The sequence below is a fragment of the Spea bombifrons genome, chromosome 3, assembly GCF_027358695.1.
Source record: "Spea bombifrons isolate aSpeBom1 chromosome 3, aSpeBom1.2.pri, whole genome shotgun sequence".
NCBI classification, from domain to species: domain Eukaryota; kingdom Metazoa; phylum Chordata; class Amphibia; order Anura; family Pelobatidae; genus Spea; species Spea bombifrons.
This window is the reverse complement of record NC_071089.1, coordinates 38,433,791-38,448,555: the sequence shown is the minus strand read 5'-3', so window position 1 is coordinate 38,448,555 and position 14,765 is coordinate 38,433,791. Positions and strand designations below refer to the sequence as shown.

At 37.1% G+C, this 14,765-nt stretch overlaps 1 protein-coding gene across 13 annotated transcripts in view; it reads left to right on the top strand.

Moving 5' to 3' along the window:
• Positions 1-14,765, top strand: part of PTPRK (protein tyrosine phosphatase receptor type K) — a 250,435-nt gene that overhangs the window by 105,696 nt on the left and 129,974 nt on the right. For all 13 annotated transcript variants that reach the window (XM_053460702.1, XM_053460704.1, XM_053460707.1 and 10 more), the window contains exons 4-6: positions 1,293-1,374; positions 2,884-2,999; positions 13,641-13,815. In XM_053460702.1, the coding sequence (XP_053316677.1) occupies positions 1,293-1,374; positions 2,884-2,999; positions 13,641-13,815 (373 nt within the window). The remainder of the gene's footprint in view (positions 1-1,292; positions 1,375-2,883; positions 3,000-13,640; positions 13,816-14,765) is intronic.

Sequence of the window (14,765 nt, the reverse complement as noted above, 5' to 3'; positions counted from 1 at the left end):
TGAAGTTAACATTTTACCAGAGGCTTTCTGTTGGCACAGATTGTGTACCTCTGGGGCATAATCTGTGCCAGCAAGAAGCCTCGAGTAAAAAGTTAAATTAATGCAGCATTAACCCTTAAATAAGGATGCTGCTGATGGGGAGTCCCTTCAATCTCTCGAAAGGGAGGAAGCAATTTGTTGACCTCACTCATCACAGGTTCTGCCTATTTTGCACCCACTCAAGTCTGACGCTAGCCACACTCCCTAAACAAAGCCACACGTCAGAAGGGGTTCCCAGGTATGGTTAGATTCCATTCTCTTATGCTGATGCAATCCAAACACTGCATATTGATTGGCTCATTTGTTCTTGTCCATTCAGTAAAGATGTTTCTCAAGGGCCTGAAAAAAAGGCAATAAAAGGCCAAGAGAGAACAAGTATTGTTGAGTGTCTGTAGCTTGACTGGTGGATGGTGGTTATATTGTCATATGTCACAAGTGCAATCACTTCTGTAGACATCCAATTCACTTGACCCGGTGCATTGGAAATTGAGTTTGTGTTCAAGCTGGAGATATGAACTGTAAGTGTCACGTTTTCCATCGGCGGCTAGCCAGTGCAGAAATCTCTGAACGGATCATGCTGTGCTGATGTGTTCATTACGCGCCAGTTGGCATGTAATGCAATCAGTCCATAAAGATTATCAGGGGAAACTTTAGTATAATCGTTTTTCAGAAACCTTATGCCATGTGAAGGGGCAGTTTTTCCTTATGTGATGCAATTAGCAAGCTATATGGGATTAAGAAAACCTTTTCTCTAGCCTTTTGAATAAATAGCTGAAGAGTAATATAAAATTGTCACGGACCCTGTATGTATCAGGATGCCAGTTTATGCAGATTGCATTTCTTATATAATTAAACTGTCCTGTTGAGCTTGAATGTATTTTTATGTATCGATATCTGGAAACACAGTATATTAACTAATATTTAGAATATTTGATGGCTGCGTTACTGACGCCTAGAACGAAACGATAGTTGGATTCTGTGACCATTAGGATTTATGGGACGTCAAGTGAATAAGTTGTATATATTTTTTCCAAAGATTCTTATAATATCTCTCTTTCCTGTCAGAAATTTGTGTCACTGTCATTTAACAAATTTCCTTTTTTTCTTCACAATTAGTTGTGCGTACTGAAGAGTTTCCTAAAAGCTATTCAAAATGGAGTATTTATCCCAAAATGAGTGCTGCCAAATGCTAATATGCTAATATGTTAATTGAAGTGCCTCTAAGCTTCCTTTTTGTGTTTATCTTTTGCCAGGTTATATTTGAAGCTGAAGCCTCTGGCGGGAGGGGTACATATATCGCAATCGATGATATCCAGGTTTTGAGCTACCCTTGTGGTAAGGCTGATTTAATAAAAAAAAAAAAAAAAATTTCCCCCACCTATTGCAGTTTCTTTTGTGGTACTTAATGTGTCCCTTGTCATCTTTTAATATATACATTGGCACTTTCTAAAAACAATGCTTTCAGTACAATGAATGCTAAAACCTCCTTTGTTTGCAATTCCATGCAGAAAATGATGTGGTTGCCACATGAATTACTGTCTAATCTCAACTATGAGAAGGGGCACAAGCCTTTGTAAATGAATGCTAATCTTTAATTAAAAGAATTGATGCATTATTGCGCAAGCTCTTAATTGGTTAGTTTCAGGCAGGGCTGAAATGTTAGACACCTTAATGAAGACACAGCCGACACACTTCTTAATGTGGCCCTGAGGACTCTACTCTTATCAATCAAGATTATCAATCAGTGTTCTACTATAACATGCATTCTCTGTGAGTTCCTTGGGAAGCCTTGCAAGCTGTTAAAAGGAGGACAATAGGTTACAGATAACGTAAGCACTTCCACGCAAGGACAATGGATAGTTTAAAGCATGGCTTGTTTTAATTTTGCTTTCTGGATCGTACATACACTAATGGATGCAATTTTAAGGACAAGTCATACTTAACATTAGGATTAAAGACATTGGAATGTAAACATATTACAAGTTAGCAATCTCTCTTGTGGACTAACACTGAAATAATAACCTGGACATCTTTATGACAGTTTTAGATTTTTGCTTGCCACTCTGCAGTTTTAAATGCAGGGGGCGTGGAATTTGATGATGAAATAAGTGCTTTACAATCTAGGTCATCCTGATTTTGGGCCTAAACAGATTCAGTTTATCTGTTGCCATCTGTAAATGCCTCATACAGGGAACTAAATTAGGAATACCTGTCTCTTTTGTTGAAGAGGACACTGAGAACGATTTGCTTACTTGGATAGATTCTTATGTATAAATATACATAAATATAAATCCTTACTGGGATATTACTTTGTCATGTTAACATTACAATTTGTCATAATTGTACCCTTGTCCTAGTGGCAGCAAGCAGGCACACAGCCGGACTTGGACTGCTGAAACCCCAGTACTGGCACAAGCACACCATGCAGGCCCTAGAAATATTATCTTTTCTTTTACTTTAAAAGTCTGTTCTCAATCTACAATAGGGCAGTTTCACCACTGATTTGGCGTCAACTGTAGGCCTGTGAGGTATCGACATTAAATGTTCTGCCTTCCTCTTTAAGAGAAGTCTTGTGCATAATGTTAAACATGCAAGACTTCCTCTGGGTGAGGGAGGATTGCTTCAGCTGATCATCGGCTTTCCTTGGCACTATGGAAGGTGTTCTGGGAAAGGGAATCTTGTTATCATACATGAGACCTGATTGGCTCCTAGAGTCCCCTTTGCCAACCGTGTATCACAAAAGTGTTTACTGCATCCCAGTGTGTCACAGTATGTTGTTTAATCATCAGAACAATGCCTTGACTAAACACTTATGTTTTTTTTTTTGTTTTTTTTTTACACCAGATAAATCGCCTCACTTTTTGAGACTGGGAGATGTTGAGGTCAACGCTGGTCAGAATGCAACATTTCAGTGCATTGCTACGGGAAGGGATGCTGTGAACAACAAACTTTGGTTACAGGTGAGTTGTGTGACTTTATAGTGTCCACTTTCACATTTAACATCTCTTGATGGCATTACATGAGATATTGCCACTGGCAAGGGTTGTGGAAATGGGAATTTCAGCATCCCAAATATTTCAGCCTACATACTATGGAGAACCATTTTCTGAAAAGGGTGGAAACTATTCTCTGCTGTCTTATTTTGTAGTTGCTTTACATGTAGCACCTCAGGGTATCTGTCCCTTTTTTTTTTTTACAGAATCTGTAACTTGCACCTTTTCAGCACCTGTACTCTACAGTGCATATATCATATCTGGGTTCTCTACAACATGCAAAAGACTAGAGGGGGGGGTGAAGGGGGGGGGTGACTAACTGAGATCTGTACCTGATGAGGCATATGTGATTGTGATCTCTACCTGACAGAATATCCCTGCTAGTTGCTCCACATTTACCAGTTTGCATGGGTATTGCTCATTATATGTAACACGTTGGTCTTACAAATTATAAGAAACTTGATTATACCTTCAGCTGTTGTAGCTACTTGCATTTGGATTGTCACAAGGCTGATAGTTCACCACTGCTGCTTCAAGTACCATGAAACCATGCCGTTGATATATGTCTCTAGGGATCAATGGCATATGGTAATAGATTTGTTGAGAATCATCTTAACTTAAATCTCTCGCTAACCCTGTATCAAGCAATTCAGCCATCCGTTCTGCTGCTCTCTGAGGTCTGCCTTAATGCACCTGAATCATATCATATCAGGTAGCCTTCCAGGAGCAATCTGCTACTTTTCCATTTAACTGCACAGAGATCCCTAGTGGATGATTTGAAATGTAATTGCTCTGTACACAAGAGCTTTTTGGCTGCTGAAGGATCCAGCTCGCATTCATTCCTCTTGACAGCTGTGAATTATATCAGGTTCTCATAATTAAACCGGATGGACAAACTTTAGAAGTACAAGAAAACACCGTGGGGAAGGATCCACTATATTCTAACAAAGAAGATCTTGTAGGAAACATTGTAATCTTAAACGCTTTAAAAACCTTAAAGCAAGTATGGTGTTCTAAAATTTTCTATTTGACATGGCCATAAGCAATATTGATTTTTTACACCTATTCTTTTTATAAGATGCTGATGCAGAATGGGTCCCTACTAACACATATATCGCTATTTTTATTCTTAAATAATTGGGTAAGAAGAATGAACGTGTGTTATAAATGTACCCATTGTTATCCTTACTTTAACTTCCTTATAGGTTTGTTTAGAAGCTAGATCTTAAAAAAGCTTTTAAGCTGTCAAAATCTATAATACTAACAGATTTTTTTTAACAAACTGCAAATATTTTAAATTGTTTTTTCAATATTGTTTTTACATTTTTTCTTATCTTATGCCTGCAGAGAGGCACTTTTACAATTAGAGCCACTTTTACAATTAGAATATGCCTGCAGTATGGAAGCCTACCTCTTAAGTGTCCCTCTTTAGGAGAGACAATCCCTCTTTGGGCCCAGGCTTCTCTGTGATGTCACTCATATGTAGGAGTTGAGAATATTTTCTGGGTGCGTCAAATTGTCTCTTGCTCTGAAATGCACAATAGCATGTGGATATACACACAGCACAAAATGTGTTCACATGTATGTAAAATACATTATTCATATAAAAAATATATAAACGGTTATCTAATGGCATCTAATGTTATCTAATAGTTAAAATGGCACATATAAAAAGTGCTTCAACATCAGCTGTAACCTTGCTTCTAAATGAAAAGTGTCACATTCACGAAATTGAGAGCTATATAGGTTAAGGAGAAGGCCGCTGAACTTAAAGTATATTACGAAGACTAAGCTTGGAGTGTAATGTTATGTAATAGAATGTTTTTAATCAAGACTCTGCAAAAAAAAAAAAAAAAAAAAAAAAAAACACCTACCATAATGGACCTTAAATGTTATAAGCTGTTTTTAAAAAAAAAAAAAAAAAAAAAAAAAACAATTTTTGACAACATTCTTGCGTTTACTTAATACTTGAGTTGGCCTTATATAATAATTTATAAATATAATACATAGTGAATGTGGTAAGATATTTAATTTAGAGTTTTTTTTGTTGTTGTGTTTTTTTTTTTTTTTTTTTTTTTTTTTTAGAAAAACAGTTCATTGATGGTAACAGCACTTATCAGTGACTTATCTGCTTCAAGTGGCCACTTGTTTCATAAGAATTAAGTGCAAACTGCCTTCACCTCCCAGCTTCCCAGTTTAATGAGCAGGATTGGCAATAAGACCGTTAAAAATAGCAAAGCGTTTGCATTTGTGGTCCCTCAAAATAATTCTAATAAAAGAGAATTGTGTCTTCTAGGAACCTTGTGGAATGTCTGCTTTTAAACTGTGTTCAGACATGAAGCTTTAATATGCCGCTTTCAGCTACTTTACATTAGCATAACTGTCATGCAAAACTTAAACTAGAACGATCAACACAGGAAATATTGTTTACTCTGGGACGAAGCTCAGAGGTTTTGTTCATTAACCCCTTAAGGACCAGGCTGTGTTTTACCTTTTGTACCATTGGGACCGAGGCTGTTTTAACACTTTTGCGGTGTTCGTGTTTAGATGTAATTTTCTCTTCACTCATTTAGTGAACCCACACAAATTATATGTTGTTTTTTTCAGTACAAGAAGGGCTTTCTTCAGATACCATTGTTTTAATCATATTATCTAATTTTCCATAAAAAAATAAAATATGATGAAAAATGTAAAAAAAAAAACACATTTTCTGACTTTTACCCCAAAAATCTTTTACTCATCCAAAAAAGCTAATGAAAAAACCTACTAAATATATTCTACTATTTGTCCTGAGTTTAGAAATACCCAATGTTTTTATGTTTTTTTGCTTTTTTCTGCACGTTATGGAGCATTAAGTACAAGTAGCGTTTTGCTATTTCTAAACCATTTTTTCCAAATCTGGTAATTCTTCCCCCCATGTGCCATTTCTGGTATCTTTGAAGCCGGCCAATGCAATTTACCCCATCAAATCATATATTTTTGAAAACTAGACACCCCAAGGTATTTCAAATGCTAGAATTTTAACTCTTTCCATGCACTAATTCTACCACCAGTCTTTGTCAAACTTTGTGGTAGTAATTATTTTGTGTTTTTTATCGCTAAAATTGCTCTTCAGGTATGGATTTACAGCTCCTGGTATACATCACTTTCAAACAACAACCCAATATGTGTTCAGCAACATCTCCCGAGTACAGTCATACCCCCCATGCATGGGTTTGTCGGGTTGTTTGGGAGGTAAAACGCCACATTTAGGAAGTGCACTTTTTTTAACTTGGAACTTTTACATCTTGTCATTCTGCCCCCATGTCCTAATAGGACCATCTTTGAAGCCTGCTAATTCAATTTACCCCATCAAACCAGTACCTGTATTCAACCTGCAAGTGGAGCAGGTTGATCACTTTCTAAGAGATCGTTGATCACTTTCTAAGCTTGTTTAAGTCTGATGACGTGTCAGGCACGTCATAGGTCGTTAAGTGACCGTTTTGCATGACGTGCCTGACCCGGCAATGGACGTTAAGGGGTTAAAGCAAGTTGCTTCCAGATATGAACTCCCGGTCAATCCCTAACATTTTGTGCAAAATAATATCCTAAATGAAATATAGTAACAGTTCCACCCATGACAGAATAACGGATTACTCCATGTTTCAATTCACTTTTTTTGGTTCTGGCGTCTTATGGAATTATACATGTATATTAGTGTTTCATTTTTGTTATTGTAGCAAAACTTTTATTATATGTTTCATTTTACCAAGTTGAGTACTCCTGCTTTTGGGTTCATACTACCAAGTAGTCCCATGATCTTTGGCATCACATGGAATGTAAATTTGTTATAAGATTTATAACATACGCTGATGGAGCCACAAATATTAGAGTACATCAAGTATACTCTACTGTACTAACATTCCACTAATTAAATGATGGGTCTTAGATCGATAGCAGTGGAAAGAGAGTTATGCGAAGTCAAAGGTCAACTATAACAATTTGCATAAGTGTTAAAAGAAAATCTTAATGTGTTAAGCCAAAGGTCAGTTCTGACAATTTGTATAAGTCTAAACGTCTTAATATTACGTTAAAAAAAACTATAATGAATGCTGAAGTGAACTGTTAAGATGGACTCAAACACTTAATCATATAAGTGTCAGGCAAGTAATATTTGGATTGCAATCTGTCTTTGATGCAATCAGTAGGTAAATAAAGGTTCCAGGCATTCAAGAGTTCCAACGTCAGGCAGATTTTTTGAGACAAAAAAAACAAAGTTTCTACCTCCCAATGTGTCATGATGGCCTATTTATGTCTTACAAATGCTAAAACATGGCTGTTACGTCTACATTTTAGAGGTGAGGGTGTACTGGGAAGCCCGTCTCTCTTGCCTCTCATCCTCCTCTCTCCATTCTCTATCCTATGTTATGTTATGTTATGTAATGTAAAATACTTTCTCATATATGGTTGTATTTTCTTTCTAATGGAGGTTAAAACTGGGCTTAATACCTATTTAAATTGTACACAAAATGTTAATACCATCCATGTATTCTCATACACGAGAGAGAAAAAAAGAGTCCCACTGGGGAAAAAAGTGCCCACCGATTTGTGCGCTAATGATGGATGACAAGCTGTCGCTTCGTTTCATACCTAGGTACAAGGCTAAGGCAAAGTGTTGACAGACATTACTGCACTGCGTTTGAAAGGACCTCACGAATATCAAAATCTTCCAGGAGAGAGTTCTTAATTTACAGACAGCAAAATGTGTGTGCATAATATATAGAATATAAATATACACGCACATTTTATATATATTTATGTATTTATGTACACACACACACACTTGCGTATACATGCATACCCCACATTCCTGTACACAATGTGGTCCAGAGCATTTATGTAAAACAAACTTTTCAATGCATGTCCTGCACTGTAATCGTCTGGTCGTTTCCACAAATGCACAAAGGATGAGCGGACGTGCTGGCATCATTCTGTCATGTGTCCGCTCTAAAGCCAGTGTGCGTAAATAGGGGAATGGTTGTGCTGCAACTATGTTACTTCCAGACTTATGTGTTTGAATTGCTTGCCTATAATATAATTTCCCAGAAGGTAATGCTAAATTAAATGCATGGTTAGTGTCACCCTGTTATGTCACTAGCCCCACCTTATGCTTCATTGGGAGTAATTTATCCCTCATATCAATTACCGCTGAAAAAAAAACTTGTCTTATAATAGTCTTATTATAAGACAAGGTTTTTTTCAGAGCAAATGCACGTCTTATAATCAGGGTCGTCTTATAATCAGACCTCAAATGAGGTCTGACTAAGATGCAGATCCCCCGCAGTGCTCCTGTCTTATGCCCCCCCCCATTTAACAAAAAAACAAAATTTACCGGTGCTTCTGACAGCCGGAGGGTGTATGCACGATGGACGCAGACAACCCCCACTGCTAACCGCACCTCCCTCCGGCTGCAGCGGAAGGTGCCGACTACGCGCCAGGGAGTCAGAAGCACCGGTAAGTTTTGGGCGGGGGGCATAAGGCATTTCTGTAGGCCGAGAGCTCTATGATATGCCACTCTGCCTCCAGAAATGCCTTTTAACTCTCTATACTCAACTCTGCCTCCTGAAATGCGTTACACCTCCCTTTTAACACACCTTTTAACTCCCTAAATGCTAGAGGGGTATAAGGCATTTCTGGAGGCAGAGTGGCACTTAGGGGGTCAAAAGGCATATCATAGGGCACAGTGGCATTTAGTGGCATATAGGGGGGTATAAGGCATTTCTGGGGCAGAGTGGCAAGCCTGGGGGCAGATGTGCATAACTTGGGGGCAGGTTGAAAAATAAAAGGAAATAAAAACAAAAAAATGTTTTTTTCAATCATAGCTTTTATTAAAAAATATAGTTTACATATTTTTTTATGAATTAACATTTACTAGTAAAACTTTTTTGCTATAGGGTCATCTTATATTCAGGCTTTTTCTTTTTTTTCCTAAATTAATATTCAGATTTTGAGGGGCCGTCTTATAATCGAGCAAATACGGTATATACCCAATGCTTAGATCGTTTATAATGCTTTATGTTTGTGTCAACTTTATAATGATATGTGCTTTGCAATGAGATACTAGGCTGTCTCAGTACAGCTGATGTCTTCAGTACATTCTAGTCTCGATACTACATGACTTATGCTCAACATAAAATAAGTCTTAAGATGTATTCTCTTCTTTCACTGAAAGGCAGCAGGGGTTCTTTTTTGGACATACTTTCCGTATTTGTGTCCTACAGAAAACATAATTTAGTCGCATTGTATGTTACACTTTAGATGTCACTAAAACCGCTTCTGTGAAAATTCTCAATACAAATCTCATTTTATCAAAGCTTGAATGGGTCACTAAAATTAAATTGCCGTATATACGATTGTCCTTAACTTAAAATTGCATTTATTTATGGCGCGCCAGCAGATTCTGTAGCGCTGTTACAATAAAGGGGACATGTTTAGACCTCCTTTTACGACATTTGAAGAATATTTTGAGTAACCAGTTTCTAAATATAGAATATGTATATATTTTTTAAATGGTAATGAAAGGAAAAAAGTAAACCTTTTCAGTGTCATCTCAAATACGCTATTGTCTCATTGACACGGTTATTTAAAGCCAATACAGACAGATGTATAATGCTACAGTATACTGCATAATTTAAGCTTTGTCAAAATAGACTGTCTTCTAAAAACTAACAAAAGACAAAAACTGGAAGGTAAAATACCCATAGTATTAGTAGTAATTATGTATGTGGCAATGATCCAAATATATGAGTGGATGTTGAGCCGCTTGGGGTTTGTGGAATACACCCAAAAGCAGATATAGAGCAGAAAAGTAAATTCTGATTCACTTTAACACAAGCTCTGACTTTAAAAACTAAAAAATTGTCTTTGCATTGAGTACAAATGCAATTTTTTCTTCATATATGAACTTTTCTCCACCAGGAGCTGAACTTTTAGCTGTACATGAATAATTTACAGCTACTGTCCTTGTAGCCAATATTTCATTCTTCCATTTGCTAAAATAGTTTTAGACAATGTTACATATCCCTTGTTCCCCCTGAAGCATTTTTGCATCAATATGAGGTCCCTTAAAATATTAACTCAATGTAATTAAATTTTTTTTTTATTGAGAATGATGCTTTGAATTACTGATGTTGCCGGCTGGTGTATCCTAATTAAGTGGCAAAAAAACTGTTAAAGGAACAATGGCATTGCAGAAACAGGAATAGGAAATAGTTATATTTAATCACTTGGACTGGTGTTTTTAAACACTTTATTAATGGTATAGAATGAAGGACATTGAAGGAGCGCTGTATCCAGTTCGCGTCCAGATAATCTAGACTTCTTAACCAAACTATTCAAGTGTATTTGCTTGATATGGGATCCCTTAACCCATATAGCAAGGGGTAGAATTCCTTCTCAGACTTTTCTATATACTTTTGTTTTGTTTGTCTTAGTAGTAGGAGAGTGGGAGCTACAGGCAGCTAACCATGGGGAGTTTTCAGGTATGCCTGAAGTGTCTCCAGCCGTTTCATGAGAAAATGGTGCACTAAACAATTATCTGGTTGCACTTAATGGGAACTTTATTCTGACCTTCATCTTCTTAATTTTCCACTTAGTTTTATCTGTTGGCTTCTCTGCACTTTTATTATATAGAAATAAGTATCATATTTGGTAAGCTGAGCATGCTTTTGATTAAACTCCTGAGAGGTTTGAAGTTCTTGACTCCTATCTCTTCCCTGATATATCAGGGTCAGTAAGCAGATGATGTATTGGGAGTACTTAAGCAAGGTACACGCTGATTTATGCACTTGCTGATAAAATGTTCAGATCAAGTGACAAAGAAATTTCTCACTTGCAATATATTTTGACAGGCTCGTTCCTCTCAAATGTGCTTGAGAGGAATGTTTAAACGGGTAGGATAGCTCAGGAGGGCCACCCAAGATAAGACCCTAAATCTAAATTCTGTATACTTCTTATAAACAAGAGGCAGTGGTTAATGCTAAACTGGTCCCAAACAAAAATTTTAGAAAATAATGACATTGTAATGTCAGATATGTTACATATAGTACTGTCAAAAAGTGCTATAAAGTAGGAATATTTTCAGAAACAGACATGTTGACAAAATGCAAAGTTAAGGAACATAAGAAAATTGAAATCAAATCAATATTTGTTGTGATCGCGATTTGCCTTAAAACGGCATCAATTCTAGGTACACTTCCACAACATTTTTCAAGGAACTACACAGTTCTTCTGTGGACTTAGGCAGCCTCAGTTACTTTTCTCTCGCAATGTAATCGCAGACAGACCCAATGATGTTGAGATCAGGGGACAAAACCATCACTTCCAGGGCTCATTGTTCGTCTTTACCCTGAAGATAGTTCCTAATGATTTAGGCTATATGTTTGGGGTCATTGTCATGCTGCAGAATATATTCTGGTGAATAAAATTGCCTCCCTGATGGTATTTTAGCCCCAAACTGAAATGCAGCCCCAAACTTAAAAGGAACCTTCACAATGCCTCATTGTTACCTTCAAACACAGTTTCCAGACTTTTGGAGAACAAACTGCCTTGCGCATAGCTAAGTATTTCATATTTTGATTCATCATGCTCTTTTTCTGCCCAACAGTTCCTTTGTTTTTGGTAATAGGTGAGTTGCCTTGTCTCCATGTCGGTGGTATGGCTTTTTGGCCATAAGTCTTCCATGAAGACCACTTTTGAACAAGCTTTTCTGGACAGTAGATGAGTGTATGGTAGATTGATTTGATTTGCTTTTTGTTAAATGATAATAAATTGTTTCTGAAAGCATTCTTGCTTTGCAGCATTTTTTAACGCCTGCCTAAAGCTTTTGCACAGCACTTTATATAATAGCCATAATAAACATTTGCTCTCACTTTTCTCTCTATACTAAGCTACCATATACGTAATATATAACCAAAAGTATAGTTATCACGAACAGGCATAGCTGAGAGCTCTCGGGTTTCGGCACATGGCCCTACTCTCCACCCATTTCCCCACCCATTTCCCCTCCAACAATGGCATGCCTCCCTCAACGCCAGTGGGACCTCCTATCTGCTTCTCGCAAGCAGGGTTTCGGGCAGCCAAAAAGTTCCCAGGTATGCTGAGAGGCTATTGGACTTACTCAACGGTAAAAAGAAAAAATAGTGTAGTATGTTCTTTATTGTAGCATATTTAATTTTCCTTCTTAGATGTCATTCTCCATACACTGTGTTGTGAGAGAAATGAAAGGAATGTACATTTCTCCTAACACGTGGATGCGGAAATAACCTGTATTTGTAAGAAGCATATCAGGGCTCTTTGTGTTTATCTCATAGAAGCAGATGTCACAGGCCCTTGGTCACGTGATTAAAGCTGCAATTCCTCCTTTTATTAGGAGCCAGTTGGCTTACTCTGTGATTTTGTTAAGCAATGCTTGATTGTATTGCAGGGTTTATAAGCTGAGATTTTTGACTGTGAAAAAAAAAAATGGCTTTGTGTGCATAGCTAAGCCATCAATTGTGCCAATGCAACAGATGCAGGGAGAAATTGTGACGGATTGGCCACATTTAAAGAGAAGGAGATAATCGTTTAAAATTTGTGTTACCATCAGCCTGCAGTGTATAACATATTCATCTTGTACAATGCGGAGTTGTATATGATCTTTATATTCTGTCCAGACCTGAAGACCTCTGTTCGTTATTTCAACTTGCTCTTGGCACAATTTTCACTCATGAGTCTCAATAGCAAGTGCTAATTCTGAGACTTGAACAGACTTGCAGTCCCCAGTATTTTGTTAATTGTATTCTCTTTTGGAATAATCCTATAGTTTTGGGATAGAATTTATTTTAAATCAAACATGGGAATTAAAAAAAAAAAAAAAAACAAAACAAAAAAAACTGCATTTGCCATACAAGTAACAGTGTTGGCAAAATGGTAGATGTATACCTTCACCCCAACCCTTCATTACTAACCTTTTAGTGAAAACAAGACTTTGCGCAAAACCCCCCCCCAAAAAAACTGTCTGTAGTTTGTCTATATGAGCATGCTGCTATCCAACTTTCAAAAATAGGCAAAATATATCTTTGTGATGATATGATAAAGCTTTACAAGTATGTTCAAGGTCAGTTGTCAGTTGTCTTAAGATTGGAAGGTGTTTTTTGTCTTAAACATAGAGAAGGTTTCTTTGCTGTTAGGACAGTTAAATTGTGGAGTAGACTGTCACCTGAAGTAGTTTTGGCCAATTCAATTAATATTTATATGTGTAATAACCCTGGGTGGATTTCATGAGCAGATAAGGTCATGTTGATCCATGGTGAGTCCAACTGCCTTGCAGTCGAAGGAATTTCTTCCCTTTGAGATGACATTACCTTCTTCTGCATCAACTAATACGGTTTTGCGGAATTGTTAAAATTGATGGACTTTTGTCTTTTTTTTAACCTAATAAACTTTGTAACTGTGTAATGTCACAGCATTTAGTGGTTCTATGTACTACTCATTGGGTGATAGCAGAAATCATTTCTGTTAGATTGTTTTGCATTTTGTCTTGGTACTCTGATAATAATAATCTGACGGTCATGCAAATTATTTATACAGAGGCGGAATGGAGAAGATATTCCGGTGGCCCAAACAAAAAATATCAACCACAGAAGATTTGCAGCCTCCTTTAGGTTGCGAGAGGTAACTAAGGCTGATGAAGACCTGTACAGATGTGTAACACAATCAGAAAGGGGATCTGGTGTTTCAAATTTTGCACAGCTTATTGTTCGAGGTAAGTACTTTTCTTAATGCATACCCAGTACTGTATTTATTACAGCAGGACGGTTCAAGTTTGTTAACCTGAACCCATTATTTGTTTTGTGTCACTGTTTATAGCCTTGAAGATACCCTACTTCCTCCCATCATCGTCATTACAGATCTATAGTTAGACGTATAGTTAGCCCCAAAGTTTGCTGGCCAACACACTCCTAAAAATCAAACTTAATACTGCAGGCTATGCCTCAAGAAGGTCCTCTTTGTTCTGTAACAGGTCAAAAGTTAATGTATGTAAATATTAAAAGTACTTAAGTGCTCTTGTGAGGAGTGATAGTTCACCTGGTAGTAACTTATAGTTGTTTGTAGCAATTTTTTTTTTTACCGTATGCATGTGATTGTTTTGAGATAATTTTGAGTAAAAACTGTTGCAGTGCATGCTAATATTGTGGTCTATGTTGACCAGGCATGCAGGGAAGGAAGTCCTTTAGAATCCCATCACAACTAATTTGTTTCCTGATGCTTTTGTTAGTAGTGCTGGCATTGACACCGCCAATTTTTGGACTGATCATTACGTAATGTAGCCAATGTCTGATTGTTAGTGAGTAGACCCAGGATTTGTCCATCGCTCTAACCTGAAATCTGATGTATCATACACTCAGACGCTGACTCTCCAAGCTTTATATGTTAAGCATCACTCGTGAGCTTTATAATTTGCTGCACAAAAAGATTTCACTAAGCAGTCACCTATCTTTTCTATAAATGTGTACTTGTCTGTATTTGTGAGCCTTCTCAGCGTGTCCTAACAAAAGTCTTCATTAGTAATGAAAAGTCTTTAGAAATCCCCAGCTGTCTCTTGATTACAGCAAACCATACGGTAATTCACTTGGTAGTGTAAGAATTACAGATGAGTTAATGACCTTAATTACCTGTTAGCTAATTAAATTTATTCCAAAGTGAAACTAATGG